Source organism: Doryrhamphus excisus, chromosome 9 (assembly GCF_030265055.1).
Source record: "Doryrhamphus excisus isolate RoL2022-K1 chromosome 9, RoL_Dexc_1.0, whole genome shotgun sequence".
NCBI classification, from domain to species: Eukaryota; Metazoa; Chordata; class Actinopteri; order Syngnathiformes; family Syngnathidae; genus Doryrhamphus; species Doryrhamphus excisus.
The window spans coordinates 2,735,106-2,751,086 of NC_080474.1; the positions used below are offsets into that span (position 1 = coordinate 2,735,106).

At 41.7% G+C, this 15,981-nt stretch overlaps 4 protein-coding genes across 4 annotated transcripts in view; 3 read left to right on the forward strand and 1 right to left on the reverse strand.

Moving 5' to 3' along the window:
* Window positions 1-15,981, forward strand: part of cdca9 (cell division cycle associated 9) — a 137,491-nt gene that overhangs the window by 28,465 nt on the left and 93,045 nt on the right. The gene's annotated exons all lie outside the window — the stretch shown is intronic.
* On the reverse strand, window positions 310-6,259 carry LOC131135927 (zinc finger protein 569-like). Its single transcript, XM_058082347.1, has 6 exons — window positions 6,077-6,259; window positions 5,693-5,857; window positions 4,105-5,383; window positions 3,080-3,327; window positions 2,654-2,860; window positions 310-2,195 (listed from the first exon to the last, which is right to left on the reverse strand). The coding sequence occupies exons 1-6, from the start codon at window positions 6,105-6,107 to the stop codon at window positions 865-867; spliced, it is 3,261 nt and encodes a 1,086-aa protein (XP_057938330.1). The 5' UTR covers window positions 6,108-6,259; the 3' UTR covers window positions 310-864.
* Window positions 6,577-10,084, forward strand: LOC131135732 (oocyte zinc finger protein XlCOF8.4-like). Its single transcript, XM_058081977.1, has 3 exons — window positions 6,577-6,653; window positions 7,913-8,077; window positions 8,155-10,084. The coding sequence occupies exons 2-3, from the start codon at window positions 7,930-7,932 to the stop codon at window positions 9,174-9,176; spliced, it is 1,170 nt and encodes a 389-aa protein (XP_057937960.1). The 5' UTR covers window positions 6,577-6,653; window positions 7,913-7,929; the 3' UTR covers window positions 9,177-10,084.
* On the forward strand, window positions 10,672-14,064 carry LOC131135716 (gastrula zinc finger protein XlCGF57.1-like). The gene is made up of 2 exons (XM_058081946.1): window positions 10,672-10,811; window positions 11,503-14,064. The coding sequence occupies exon 2, from the start codon at window positions 11,842-11,844 to the stop codon at window positions 13,255-13,257; it is 1,416 nt and encodes a 471-aa protein (XP_057937929.1). The 5' UTR covers window positions 10,672-10,811; window positions 11,503-11,841; the 3' UTR covers window positions 13,258-14,064.

Here is a 15,981-nt window from a genome sequence, read left to right on the forward strand (position 1 = left end):
CATTGTGTCCACGCCACATCCATCCACATACAAGTCCTACAAATACAGTAATATTGTAAATATTAAGATTTACAAATTTATCGCACACTAGACTAACATAATTAAGTTAAATGTAAGAGTTGAGTCCAAGCTGTTATTATGCATGGCTTAACAATGTTTGGGACCCTTTTAAATCTTTCCCAACCATCCCCCTCCAGCAGGTATAACTGAGCACCATAAGAATCACACATCAGTTCTGCTGCTTTAATAACAGTAATTATGTATTATATTTCATAGTGCTTTTCAAGGCACCCAACGAGCTTGTTTCCAATTCCCGCAGTAATGGGTCAAGACTGTTGCTTCTTTCCGGTAACGCCCCCAAACAATCAATCAGTGTATACAGAGCTCCCTCTACAGACCAAACCAAGGAGTGAAAACTAAAACAAAGCAGACATGATACAATTTAGGCTGTAATGTAATGGATAAATGTAATTTATTCATTATGTATCCAATGTAATGTATCCATTACATTGGAAAATGTATGGATGTATGAAAACATATATAACTTCCAATGTAATGGATACATTGGAAAACAATACTTTATTAGGTGCTGCATTCAATATCCACAATAAAATACAGCATAAAACAATCCATGTGAGGCTGTGACACGGAAAACTCACGGAAAACAAAAAACAAACAAACAAACACATCCATATATAACCTGCCATGCTGGAATCCATCGCTTCATTTCCTTGTATTTATTCAATCGATTGATTACCAATGATAGATCAATATATATGTCGACCGGATTGGAAACGTGAGAATCCAGATTATACAGTTGAATCATAAGAATATAAATACATGCAATTTACAGTGAATGAATTATTACATGCCGACTTCCAAGACAATGTCACCTAATTTAAATTGTTTCTCATCTGAGTGTGTTCTCATGTGTCTTTGTATGTGTGACTTTTGAGTGAAGCCCTTACCACAGACTGAGCAACTAAATGGTTTTTCTCCAGTGTGTGTTCTCACGTGTGTTTGCAAGTTTGCCTTTATGGCGAAGCCTTTACCACAGTCTGAACATTTAAAAGGTTTTTCTCCCGTGTGTGTTCTCATGTGCCTTTGCATGGTTGTCTTTAAAGCGAAGCGTTGACCACAGTCTGAGCAACTATAAGGTTTTTCTCCTGTGTGCGTTCTCATGTGTGCTTTCATTTTTGTCTTTATAGTGAAGCATTTACCACAGTCTGGGCAACTAAAAGGTTTTTCTCCTGTGTGTGTTCTCATGTGTGATTGCATGGCTGTCTTTTGAATGAAGCATTTACCACAGTCAGAGCAACTATAAGGTTTTTCTCCTGTGTGTGTTCTCATGTGTGATTGCATGTTTGTCTTGTGAGTAAAGCGTTTACCACAGTCAGGGCAACTAAAAGGTTTTTCTCCTGTGTGTGTTCTCATGTGTCTTTGCATGGTTGTTTTGTGAGTAAAGCATTTAGCACAGTCTGAGCAACTGAAAGGTCTTTCTCCTGTGCAGTTAAAAGGTTTATCTGTCTTCTTTTTAGAGCTTTCAGAGTGTTTGTTGCTAGTGTGAGTCGTCATATCACCTTCACAGTCTGTATCGCTGCTCAGAGATTCTTGGTTGTAGTCGCTGTCTTCATCTTCAGGAGAGTGTGACGTTGTGTCGTCACTATCTGACAGTGGAGCTAAGAGGTTGTCTGCTTGTGATCCTCCACAGTGGTCTCCATCAGCTTCTGTTGTCATGTGTTGCAGTGAGCTGCTGCATGAAGGCTCCGCCTCTCTCATCTCCTCACTTGGACTATGATGAAGCTGTGAGGACTCAGGTGGTTTGTCTTCATGGTCGTCTGTCTTCACAGAGACACCAGTCAGTGGCAACCTGGTGAGATCAGCCTCCTCTGGCCCTAGAAGATGCTCTCCCTCCTGAGTGATCCAGAGTTCTTCCTCTTCCTCTTTAACACAGGGGGGCTGTGGCTCCTCCTCTTCCTCTTTAACATAGGGGAGCTGTGGCTCCGCCTCTTCCTCTTTAATGTGTGGGGGCTGTGTCTCTAATTCTTCATCTTTAATAAGAGGGGGCTGTGGGTCCTCCTCTTCCTCTTTCACATGGGGGGGCTGTCGCTCCGCCTGCTCCAAAGTGGAGCTCTTCTTCTCATTCTGTGGCTGAGGAGAACATTTTTTCTGATGACCACTCAGCTGATGTTTGTCTGCAGGAAACAAAAAGAAATTATTCTGTAATCTTGTGTCCTGTTAAAGAATAAATAAATAAAATCAGCATTTCAAAGTGCCTTATATATATAAAATATCAAAATTAACTTAATGTAAATCTATGCATTGTAAAATGATGACTGATCTTATTATATTTTATATATGTATTCATGTAAGATATGTGTGATGCATGGGTATGTTGTGTGTGTGCGAGAAAGGAGGGGGTGGGGCGTCATGACCCTCGCAAAAAAAAAACAGATCCAGGCAATATAACCCTCCAAATATAAATAATTTAAATGTAAATGATTTGATAAATAAATAGACAAGTAAACAGGCAAAGATTTCGACTTGGCTATCCTTGTGGAGACTCTGCTTTGTTCAAGACAGCAGCCCAACCTGCTGTTTAAACCAATAAGTACAAAAGCGTTAACTACAGGTTAGTTAACATTAAACTTACCTTCAATGTGTAGCACAACTTGAGTCTTGCTAACAGCTTCCAGTTGTTGTCGTAGTCGCTCGTACTCCTCTCTGGTTGGGGGAAGTTCCTCCTGGTCCAATGTTATGTGTAGACTCTTGTTATCTCCAGCTTCCACCTCCGTGTGTCCGAGATGTAATGAGGGTGCCCAGTCTGGATGGCTTTCATCCATTTCATAAGCTGGTCTCCCTGAAAAACACACACTCCCATGATGACTTTGAAAACTGTGTACATTGATCACGGTTCTTTGGTCCATTCTTGATCTTACAAATCACTCCAAGACAACAGGCATCGTCTTTTATTCCCCAAAAGTCAGTACTTGGCTTGTTTGGTGCCCTCAGCTAGCTTGGCTAACGCCAGCGGCCTACTAAATGCTAGGCGTCAAAGAGCAAAACAGTTCAAACTTACCAGTGTGAAAATGCCGTGAACACACCACCAAGTCTTGGGTGATGGTGTTGAAAGTGATGTTTGGTCGTCTCACGGCTGCTATCCAGGCCATTCGGCGTCTCTTTGTTAGCTCACAGATTCCAGCTCCTTGGCTTTGCTTCCACGTTGGAAAGGAGAAAAATATCACCTCATCCTTTTTATTCCCGAAGCGATCGCGTGAACGATTGTGGCAGTTAATAACACAACACGTTTGCACCATGTTTGTCACGTGTTACAACTAAACAACACAAACACAAGGCTAGCAGATACAAACTTTTCACTTTCCCTCCATGCCCACAATGCAATGCGGAAACGTCACTCTTCTTCTTGTTTGTGGTTTAACCTTGTTGAGGTTATGGCTACCTCTATTGGTCACATGTGGTATTACAGTATAACAGTTTAGCTCACATCAAGACTTCCGCTTTCTTTCAATATGTGACTACACATATGATATAGATTGCCACTAGCCAAGTGTATAAGTCATGTATGAGTAGATGATTTATGGTTTCTGACACAACGTCTTTGGCTATGCCAAGCCATGGTTGCAGCAGCTGTCGGAGTGTGAGAGGTCCTTGTTAAGTGGGTCAAGTTTGTGATGTGAGGGGGAAAAGGGGAAAAGGGAATGGACCTTGTGAGGCCATAGCGGTCTTGGCTTCTTACCTAAAATGTCCAAAATGTTTTCACATTAAGAAGTGTCACAAAAAAGACCATCAGGATACACACTTTTATGGACAATTATTGACTTTTATTTGACCGTGAGGCTGCACAATGTTCCATTATATGTAGTGGGAATGTAGAATACAATACAAAACAATAGAAAAATAACATCAGAAAATCATTATTTCCTTTCCTTCCATACAACCATTTGAGCAAAATCAAATCTAATGATGCACTCTCTCTCCCTTAGTCAAATAAAATAGCTTTAACTCCAGTTGGCCATCAGTGACTCAGCATGAGTCTTTCCAAAAAGGACCTCAGAGGAAAAGTGTCAACACAATTCGAGCAACTAAAACCTCTGTCCTGTGTGTGTTCTCATGTGGTCGAGCACATCTACCATTTGAGTGAAGCTTTTACCACAGTCTAAGCAGAGAAAAGGTTTTACTACTTTGTGTGTTCTCATATGAGACGCCAAAGTTACCTTGTATGCAAAACTTTTACCACAGTCTGAGCAACTAAAAGGTTTTTCTCCTGTGTGTGTTCTCGTGTGTTTTACCATATTTGCTTTGTGACTGAACTTTTTACCACAGAATGAGCAACTAAAAGGTTTTACTCCTGTGTGTGTTCGCTTGTGTAATTCCATACTGTTCTTTCGAGGGAAGCTTTTGCCACACTCTGAGCAGCTAAAAGGTTTTTCTAATGTGTGCGTTTTCATATGTGATGCTAAAGTTGCCTTTAATGCAAAGCTTTTACCACAGTCTAAGCAGGTAAAAGGTTTCTCTCCTGTGTGTGTTCTCATGTGTGTTACCATATTTGCTTTGTCGTTGAAGCCTTTACCACAGTCTGAGCAGCGAAAAGGTTTTTCTCCTGTGTGTGTTCTCATGTGTTTTACCATACTTGCCTTTTGCATGTAGCGTTTACCACAGTCTGAGCAACTGAAACATTTTTCTCCTGTGTGTGTTCTCATGTGTCGAGTCAACATACTCTTGCAAGGAAATTCTTTCTGACAAAGTGAGCAGTTAAAAGGTTTAGCTGTCTTCTTTTTAGAGCTTTCAGAGTGTTTGTTGCCAGTGTGAGTCGTCATATCACCTTCCCAGTCTGTATCGCTGCTCAGAGATTCTTGGTTGTAGTCGCTGTCTTCATCTTCAGGAGAGTGTGACGTCGTGTCGTCACTATCTGACAGTGGAGCTAAGAGGTTGTCTGCTTGTGATCCTCCACAGTGGTCTCCATCAGCTTCTGTTGTCATGTGTTGCAGTGAGCTGCTGCATGAAGGCTCCGCCTCTCTCATCTCCTCACTTGGACTATGATGAAGCTGTGAGGACTCAGGTGGTTTGTCTTCATGGTCGTCTGTCTTCACAGAGACACCAGTCAGTGGCAACCTGGTGAGATCAGCCTCCTCTGGTCCTAGAAGATGCTCTCCCTCCTGAGTGATCCAGAGTTCTTCCTCTTCCTCTTTAACATAGGGGGCCTGTGGCTCCTCCTCTTCCTTTTTAATGTGGAGGGGCTGTGGCTCCTCCTTTTCCTCTTTCACATAGGGGGAATGTGGCTCCTCCTCTTCCTGTTTAACAGTCTGTTCCTCCCCCTGTGGCTGAGGGAGACCTTCTTGATGACCAATCAGCTGCTGGGTGTCTGCAGGACATAAACAGGAATTATTACAGATGCTTGTTGTACACACATTTTTACTGTTTACTTTTAATGGTGGCTTCATTGTATTTTCATGTTGGTTTGTGTCAGCAAAACTGATGTGAGGAGCTAATTTGAAATATATATATACATATATATTTAGTCCTGAAGACAAACAATTTTCTGAATTTATGAATCCTCTTTCTGAACGTTTGGGGTAAGCGGAAAAATAAAGATGAGCGCTACCATCAGTGCTGCGTCATGGCGACAGTAAAGCATCATGAGATCATTCATGAGGGGGGGCGGCTCACTCACAATGTTGTCGTAGTCGCTCGTACTCCTCTCTTGTTGGGGGAAGTTCCTCCTGGTCCAATGTTATGTGTAGACTCTTGTTATCTCCAGCTTCCACCTCCGTGTGTCCGAGATGTAATGAGGGTGCCCAGTCTGGATGGCTTTCATCCATTTCATAAGCTGGTCTCCCTGAAAAACACACACTCCCATGATGACTTTTAAAACTGTGTACATTGATCACGGTTCTTTGGTCCATTCTTCATCTTACAAATCACTCCAAGACAACAGGCATCGTCTTTTATTCCCCAAAACTCAGTACTTGGCTTGTTTGGTGCCCTCAGCTAGCTTGGCTAACGCCAGCGGCCTACTAAATGCTAGGCGTCAAAGAGCAAAACAGTTCAAACTTACCAGTGTGAAAATGCCGTGAACACACCAACATGTATCGGCTGATGGCGTTGAAAGTGATGTTTGGTCGTCTCACGGCTGCTATCTAAACAACACAAACACAAGGCTAGCTTCGAGCATGCAGCCGGCGTCAAAAACCTTATGTGCCTTAACCAAAGAAGTGTGGTTCTTCTTCTGTTTTGTTTTATGGCGGTTGGCACTCAGAAAGACGTATTACCGCCACCTACTGCATTGGGGCATGACCAGGGCTCCCTTAATAACCTCTCACATTTCTATACATTTATCCACTTGCATTTATACATGTATATATACATACATTATATGCAGTTTATGCGAGAACAAGGTTCAAAAGCCGTAGCATTTCAGTATGTGGAATGAAACGATGGAACGACTTGAGTACGATATTGTGCTGCCCTTTCTATAGTACTGTTGCTTTAAGAGCAGGGCGGGGTTTGGATGAGGGGGGAAATCCCGTGAGAGTATGTATTGGTGCTAGAGCGAGAACAGGAAGTGAAGCAGACGAAGTCGCTGGACCAACACCTCCGGACTATCTTGGATAAAAGTTGCTGTAAAAGCTACAGTAAGTTGGAAATTACTCTTAAAATGAACAAAAGACATTAGAATTAAGTGGATAGAGCAAGCGACATTGGCGGATGACGTAATATTTCGACGATGTTTGCACAGAAACGTTTGTGTGTTAGCCGGGATATTCACTATTCAGAGCTTAGCAGCAGTGTTGCGAAAGTTGGCGTGTTTTGTAAATATGTGTGTTATGTGACTGTGCAAATAAGGGCAGGGCGAAGTATCGATATTTTTAAAATATCGTTTTTTTAAGCACGATATCAAAAAGAAGCATGTTACTATGCATATAGACGGAATTTGATGCGGAGGTCTTGTGTTTCAAGATGGCGGCCCCCAAGTGCTAGCTGGTCATGGCAGCTCAGTATCTTCTGTGGCGTTTTAGTGTTAAATCGGTGACTTCCCAAACCCTCTTGATGACAGCGGAGAGCGGCCAGATGCAGAGGGGGAGGGTCAGAAATCTTAAGGGGGTATTTTGCATTCATGTCATGCGTACAAGACGTGTTGTTAGCAGTGTTAGTGTCCGGTCCTCAACCTGAGAAGTGACTGAAGACTGAGCTACTGCTGAGGGTCACTGAGGCACGTGACCGCAACAAGGTGGCAATCCTTCAGGGGGGAAACTGAAAACAAAAAATGAAATGTAAAATAAAATATCCTACATCCACACTTTAGCAACCAACAACATGACATTGATCTTAGCTCTCAAATAACGTGAACCTAACAAAGACTTTTCACTGTAATCAATCTTCACAAAACTGAAAGGTACTCCTGTGAAAATAAAACAACAATCACAAATCAACATTTTATAGCTATAAATAACATGAGTTGAACAATGGATTTAAAGCAGAACGCAGAACTGATGCATTGGTAGTAGCGTCGCTGCTACTCCTTTTAGTATATGCGGGCGTCTTGTAAGCTCTGATCAAGGGATGCATCTTGATTAGGGATCGACCGATACCGATTTTTTTCCATCACCCTTCTCAATGGAGGAGGATGACGCATTCGGAGGAGACTTTGTGGATTTTCAAATTCGGACAGCCTTTCGGTGCAGCACGATGACGTCATGCAGCCCTCAAATGTACACTTTTAGGATGCACACCCCGAATTTAAACACAGCCACTATCTGCCTCTTTAATATTGGAATGCTTGGAATCGGTTGAAACATGTGGGAGAAGAAAGTGGATGAAAAACGCAGCAGAATTTAAAAAAAAAAATGGCGGGATAGAATATTCAACAATAATGGGAGTGTGTGTTTTTCAGGGAGACCAGCTTATGAAATGGATGAAAGCCATCCAGACTGGGCACCCTCATTACATCTCGGACACACGGAGGTGGAAGCTGGAGATAACAAGAGTCTACACATAACATTGAATGAGGAGGGACTTTCTCCAACAAGAGAGGAGTACGAGCGACTATGTCAACATTGTGAGTGAGCCCCCCTCCCTTGGCTGAAAATTAGTGCACAACAAGCATCCACAATAATTCCTTTTTGTGTCCTGCAGACACCCAGCGGCTGATTGGTTGTCAAGAAGAATGTCCCTCTCAGCCACAGGAGGAGCAACAGACTATTAAACAGGAAGAGGAGGCGCCACAGCCTCCTCACATTAAAGAGGAAGAGGAGGAGCCACAGCTCCCCTATGTTAAAGAGGAAGTGGAGGAGCCACAGCCCCCCTATGTTAAAGAAGAAGAGCCACAGTCCTCCTATGTTAAAGAGGAAGAGGAGGAGCCACAGCCCCCCTATGTTAAAGAAGAAGAGGAAGAACTCTGGATCACTCAGGAGGGAGATCATCTTCCAGAGGAGGCTGATCTCACCAGGTTGCCACTGACTCTTGTCTTCGTGAAGACTGAAGACCATGAAGACAAACCACCTGAGTCCTCACAGCTTCATCATAGTCCAACATCACAAGCAGACAACCTCTTAGCTCCACTGTCTGATAGTGACGACACAACTTCACACAAACAGTCTGAAAGCTCAAAAAAGAAAACAGGGGAAAAACGTTTTAACTGTTCAGTTTGTGATAAAAGATTTTCTCGGAAGAATGGTTTGGATCAACACATGCGAACACACACAGGAGAAAAACCCTTTAGTTGCTCTGACTGTGGTAAATGCTTCACTATAAAGGCAAACATGGAAAGACACATGACAATACACACAGGAGAAAAACCTTTCAGTTGCTCAGTCTGCGGCAAATGCTTCACTCAAAAGACAGACATGAATTTACACATGAGAACACACAAAGGAGAAAAACCTTTTAGTTGCTCGGTGTGTGGTAAATTCTTTGCCCGAAAGACGCACCTGAAAGTACACATGAGAACACACACAGGAGAAAAACCTTTTAGTTGCTCAGACTGTGGTAAACGCTTCACTCTAAAGGCGCACATGCAATCACACATGAGAACACACACAGGAGAAAAACCTTTTCGTTGTTCAGACTGTGGTAAAGGCTTCTCTCTGGAGTCAGATTTGGAATTACACGCTAGAGCACACAAAGGAGAAAACTTTTTGATGCTTAGACTGTGGTGAACTCCTCGCTTTTAAGACGGCCATGCAATCACACACAGGAGAAAGCAAGCGTTTACTTGCTCAAATTGCATGTTTTCTCTGAAGTTCGCTTGGTGAAGACACAAGCAGAGGCACTGATGGTCGGCAACCTGCGGCTCTAGAACCGCGTGTGACTCTTCAGCCTCTTTGTTGTGGCTTCCATTGGAATACTCAAATTTTGTATTTTTTGCAACAGATTTTTAAACAACATTATTTCAGTCACACTGGTTGGATTTTTGGCTAAAAAGTTACTGATTTGATTGAAAGTTACTGAATCATTTCGGATCGTATCATTTTAAATGAGACAATATTTTCCTTGAATCGCATTGGCAATCACAAATCTAAAACGAATCGTTGCACCTCTAACTGTAACAGATGAAGTCACTTCCTGTTCCATGACTTCCAGATAGGGTCGGCAGAATAGAGGGTTGATTCCTTTTACTGACTTCTTATGGTTCACTCATTGGGGTACTGACCACTTTCAGGAGGCCTTTGAATGATTTGAGTCGGAGCAAAGTAGTAGTTTTTTTTTTCTATTTTGCGCTGTGTTGATTTGACTTAGCGCAAACATTTGTATGTAATAAAAGGAATCATTCTATTATTTTGTTCTTGTTGTATTACATGTTGACAAAATGTGTACGTTTAAGTGTATTGATACAAATACTTTTTGTTTTCCAAAAAGAAATTACAGGAAATTTAAATTACCTTTAAAAAGTACAGTATAGATATCAGTGCTACTGTCACTGTACTGATAATGGATGGATGGGGTATCAGTATCGATATCAGTGCTTCTCTATCTGTACTAACTGGGTCGCACATGGATGATCTGATGTTGTATTTTATTGTGGACATTGAATGCAACACCAAATAAAGTATTGATTTCCAATGTATCTGTTCCTACCTAAATGGTATCATGTCTGCCTTGTTTTAGTTTTCACTACTTAGTTTGGTCAGTAGAGGGCACTCACAGCTAAATAGTTGGGGAGCGTGACCCGAAGGAAGCAACAGTGGCGGGAAATGTTTGCTGGATTCTATAGATGTTTGTTTGGTAGATTTCCTTTCCTATTTCATTTTGAGTGTTGGACACCTCCATTCAGATCCACGACAGCTTCTAATGTTAAGTCCAAAACTCATGGATGGGAGCTACAGGACAAGATAAAAGGTATGTGGGGAATTTTATATAAAATGATATACACCCGTCCTTCCAAGACATATAAACATTTCTCAGCACCATAGAATTACCCAAACTAAAAGATGAGGTAACAAACCCATTTCATTAACGGGTCTTCATGATGCTCTACGGCAGATGCCAAATAAGAAACTTGTCTGATTGTCCACAGCCGAGTACGTTATACATTAAAGTTAATTATGTTAGGTTATTGTGTGTTAATTGTTAAGATTTACAAAATGACATTATTTTTAGGACTTATTTACATTAGTGTGGATTGATTCGAGAGTGGACCCATTTTCCGCTAGTGTGTGTTTCAGTAGGACGTTAATGATTGGTGCACACTATGACGTCACCAAGCCACAGCGCAAGAAGTCGCCTTCACGAGTTGCTGTTGTAACTCTCAGAAGACGCTATTGTACTCCTCTCTAGTGCACGTGGCCAATGAGGTAATATCAATACAATAACCTTTTACACTCTTTAGGTTGTTTAAATACGATGTCCTTCTAAATGAATGTGCTATTGTTAGCCGCTAACGTTAGCCCGCTAACGTGCTAGCATGTATAGGAAGTTCATGTAAAGACATTTTGTGTTGTGAATACTTCGTATCCTGTTACTGTTGGTCCTTCTTACTTGGTCCACTCTTTTTTCAATATTATACAAATACCTACCTTTTGGTTATCTGCACCCATAAATCCTTATAATACCCAAAATAGGATTCAACACAAAGAAGCAGAAGACTACTACTATGCTTGTTGAGTCTTTAGTGAAATGGCTCCATACCTCACCTCACACCCCTCTTCTCTAAAAACGGACATACAGTATTTCACTTTTCACAGTGATGAGTCATGGTTACTTAATTTGAAAACAACTTTTAAAAAAGACACAGCAATAAAACAGAATAGTGTTTATCGTTGACTTCATTAAATGGACTTACCATGGTGTTTATATTGATGAAACAATGCTATGAAAGAACTTGATGGGCAAATATTGGAAAATACGAAACACAAATATTTCACATTCGCTCCTGACACCAGATTTTACAACTGCAATGGACATGAAAATCATTAAAACTAAACAGTAAAAAAGTTTACCTGTGCATCGTAATCTTCCACAATAATTTGTGTTTGTGTTTTGCAGACATCCAACAGCTCATTGGTCATTAAAACGAATGCCCCCCTCAGCTACTGTGTGGGAGCGCCACTTTGAGACTATGGAGCCTGAAGAGCCTATTTAAGAGGAAGAGGCGGAGCCACAGCTCCACCCCCCCCACACACATTTAAGAGGAAGAGGAGGAGCCACAGCCCCCCTATGTTCAAGTGGAAGAGGGAGAACTCTGGATCACTCAGGAGGGAGAGCATCTTCTAGGACCAGAGAAGGCTGATCTCACCAGGTTGCCACTGACTGGTGTCCTCTGCTGTGACTGTAGACCCTGGAGACAAACCACCCGAGTCCTCAAAGCTTCATCAGAGTGAGGAGATGAGGGAGGCGGAGCCAAAGAACCCGTATGTTATAAAGGAGGAGGAAGTGCCACAGCCAGGTGAGCTGTCGGTCCTCCTCCTCAATGTGGGTGATATTAAAGAGGAAGAGGAAGAGCCACAGTCCCCCTATGTTAAAGAGGAAGAGGAGGAGCCACAGTCCCCCTATGTCAAAGAGGAAGAGGAAGAACTCTGGATCACTCAGGAGGGAGAGCATCTTCTAGGGCCAGAGGAGGCTGATCTCACCAGGTTGCCACTGACTGGTGTCTCTGTGAAGACAGACGACCATGAAGACAAACCACCTGAGTCCTCACAGCTTCATCATAGTCCAAGTGAGGAGATGAGAGAGGCGGAGCCTTCATGCAGCAGCTCACTGCAACACATGACAACAGAAGCTGATGGAGACCACTGTGGAGGATCACAAGCAGACAACCTCTTAGCTCCACTGTCAGATAGTGACGACACGACGTCACACTCTCCTGAAGATGAAGACAGCGACTACAACCAAGAATCTCTGAGCAGCGATACAGACTGGGAAGGTGATATGACGACTCACACTGGCAACAAACACTCTGAAAGCTCTAAAAAGAAGACCGATAAGAATTTTAACTGCTCACTTTGTCAGAAAGAATTTTCTCGTAAGAGTCACTTGGCTCAACACATGAGAACACACACAGGAGAAAGACCTTTCAGTTGCTCAGACTGTGGTAAACGCTTTGCTTTAAAGACAAACATGAAATCACACATGAGAACGCACACAGGAGAAAAACCTTTTAGTTGCTCAGACTGCGGTAAATGTTTCACAACAAAGACGGCAATGCAATCACACGTGAGAACACACACAGGAGAAAAACGTTACATTTGCTCAGACTGTGGTAAAGGCTTCAATCGTACGTCAGACATGACCGTACACATGAGAACACACACTGGAGAAAAACCTTTTCGGTGCTCAGATTGTGGTAAATGCTTCTTTCGAAAGACAACCATGCAAAGACACATGAGAACACACACAGGAGAAAAACCCTTTACTTGGTCATACAGCGATATGCGAGCAATGCAATCACACATGAGAGCACACATAGTAGAAAAACCTTTTAGTTGCTCAAACTGTAGCAAATGCTTCACTAAGAAAACAAACATGGAAAGACACATGAGAATACACACAGGAGAAAAACCTTTCAGTTGCTCAGACTGCGGTAAAGGCTTCACTCAAAAGTCAGCGATGCAGTTACACATAAGAACACATACAGGAGAAAAACCTTTTAGTTGCTCAGAGTGTGGTAAATGCTTTGCTCGAAAGTCAGACATAAAATCACATATGAGAACGCACACGAGAGAAAAACCTTTCAGTTGCTCAGACTGTGGTGACACATTTTCTTGGAAGTCCACTTTGAAAAGACACATGCAGAGTCACTGATGGTCTACTGTTTGACTCCCCTCACTTCCATGCAGGCTGCGTTGCCGTGACATTGATATTCTGTGAACATGTCTTTGTTCAATAAATAAATCCATCTTTTTATTAAGTGCAAAATAAAAAGTCATGGTGACTGCAGTGGTTTCATTTGTAGTTGAAGGTGTTTTATTTGACTTTGCTGTCATCACCAAATGCTGACTTCCAGATTGCGTCTATGAGTTGATTTCTTTTACTGACTTGAGTTATTATGATATAGTATCATAGTAATATGATAAGTAAATGGTAGTTTTTGCTTTTTTGTCTCATTTTGCAGTGCCGATTTGATGTTGCTGATTTGATTTGATTTGATTTTTACAATTGTCAACAATAAAGGTTCTCATCTATTTTCTATGCCGCTTATCCTCACTAGGGTGGGAGGGAATGCTGGAGCCTATCCCAGCTATCTTCAGGCGAGGGGTGGGGTACACTCTGTGTGGAGTTTGCATGTTCTCCCCGTGCATGCGTGGGTTTTCTCCGGGTACTCCGGTTTCCTCCCACATTCCAAAAACATGCTAGGTTAATTGGCGACTCCAAATTGTCCATAGGTATGAATGTGAGTGTGAATGGTTGTTTGTCTATATGTGCCCTGTGATTGGCTGGCCACCAGTCCAGGGTGTACCCCGCCTCTCGCCCAAAGACAGCTGGGATAGGCTCCAGCATGCCCGCGACCCTCGTGAGGATAAGCGGTATAGAAAATGGATGGATGGAGTATTGGTATCAGTATCAGTGCTTCTCTATCTGTACTAACTGGGTATCACATGGATTGTCTGTTGCTGTATTTTATTGAGGACACTGAATGCAACCCACAATAAAGTATTATTTTCCATTTATGTATTCCAGGCTAAATTGTATCTTGTCTGCTTTGTATTAGTTTTCACTGCTAGGTTTCGTCTTTTCATCTATCAACGCTAAACATTGCATAACTTTGACATTATAACATGAACTATTTAAAACAAATGAAACTACAACTTTTGTTTTTAATGTTATATTTTCATGAAATATTTAAAAATGCCTTAACTTGCGTGACCACTAGATGAGTGTTTTGTGGTACTTGGAAATGTTTTGTATTTTAATGCAGTTGATTGATGCCTCAGAGAGTTTATTCCTCCAGCAAATATTGTAATATAAGAAGACTAACAGACTGAGTACTCACGCAAGAACTCCTGTTACATTTTCAATGGCTAACATTGGCCTAATTATATTTCATATTGAATTTTTATTCCTAGTGCTTGCCTCACAACACACAAATCTGTTCATACTGGAAGCAACACGAGTGGGAATGTAAATCAAAGATTCTCATGGATCGGCATCCACATCCATGTTATGTTATGTTAATATATCATGTGGCGTACCCCAAGGGTCAATACTGGGACCAAAACTATTACCTCTTTGCCCCGGTGGGAAGGACAAAGGTGTGCGCTGTTTTCATTTTATTAGTCTAAAACGATAAATTACTGATGTACGTCAGCACTTCTATAATCTCATTGATTACACTTTTTGTAGTTTCCATTTCGATGCCATTGTAATCATTTGATGTTTTTGCTTTGCAGTTATTGACAATATCACTGATTTCCTTTTTTGCCACATCAGTGAGGAACATGGAATTAGAATCCCTATCTGTGGTGTCATTCCTTTCCTCCATTGTCCAGAATTTGGAATTTTCCTCTTGCAGTTTTGGTCCAATATTTACAACGTAGTTATTAAAGTTGCTTGAATATTATTTTTGTTCTTATTTATTTCTTCCACGATCTCAAGATTGTTGTCAACTTGTTTTTATATGACTTGTGTTTTTTTCTGAATCCTTAGTTTGTTGAATGATAAATTTCCTGTATAATGTATTTTTCTTCTTACAGGCATTTTCTTTAGTCCTTTTTCCATCTATGCTGATTATTGGTTCCGGGTTTAAAGTCCACGAGGATGCTTAGAAAAACAAAAACTATCACGAGAAGACGAAAAACATGTAAACCGCGTTATTGGGAGAGAAAGAGGACACAATTTTTTTTTATCAAAGTGTACGCGAAGCTTATAACTTTATTTTCTACCAGCTCAGAGCTCGTCAATACATTGTACGCGATGGTCCGCCTAGCCCCGCCCACCTAGAGTGTTCACCATCATGGCGGACTATCTCAGCCACAGCGCACTACACTAGCTTTCAATGAGTCATACTCTTATTACTCTAGACTCCTTGTAAGTGACGCCTGGAGGACCGGATGTAGTCGCGTTCTGCACATGCGTAGAACAGGCATCTTAGCATTAGCAATGCAGTCGACCAGCTGAGAGCACAGAGCTAACTGCCGAGAGGAAAAGTAGAATGAAAAGTGATTAAAGGATCCCTAAAACGATTCTTATCCTGTCGACGATCCACCAGGATCACGTCTTTTTGACCAAGAATTGACTTTTGGTGAGTTGTGTTTCTTATATTGGCGCTTTGTATGAACTGTGTGTGCAAAAGTTGTGATGCAGTTAGTATTTTGTCCTAACGAGAATGTTATGTATGAGAGTCCTGTGTGACAAGTACAGAAATGTTTGGTTTTGCTAAATGTCTGAGAATTCGAGTGATTTTTGCCCGGTTAAAAACATCCGGAGCCTTGTCACACGATGACAATGTTAGCCGCCATTTTAGGATTAGTTGAACGTCATAGCGGTGATGCTATAGCTATAGCTGTGTTACAAAACCCATATTTTAGC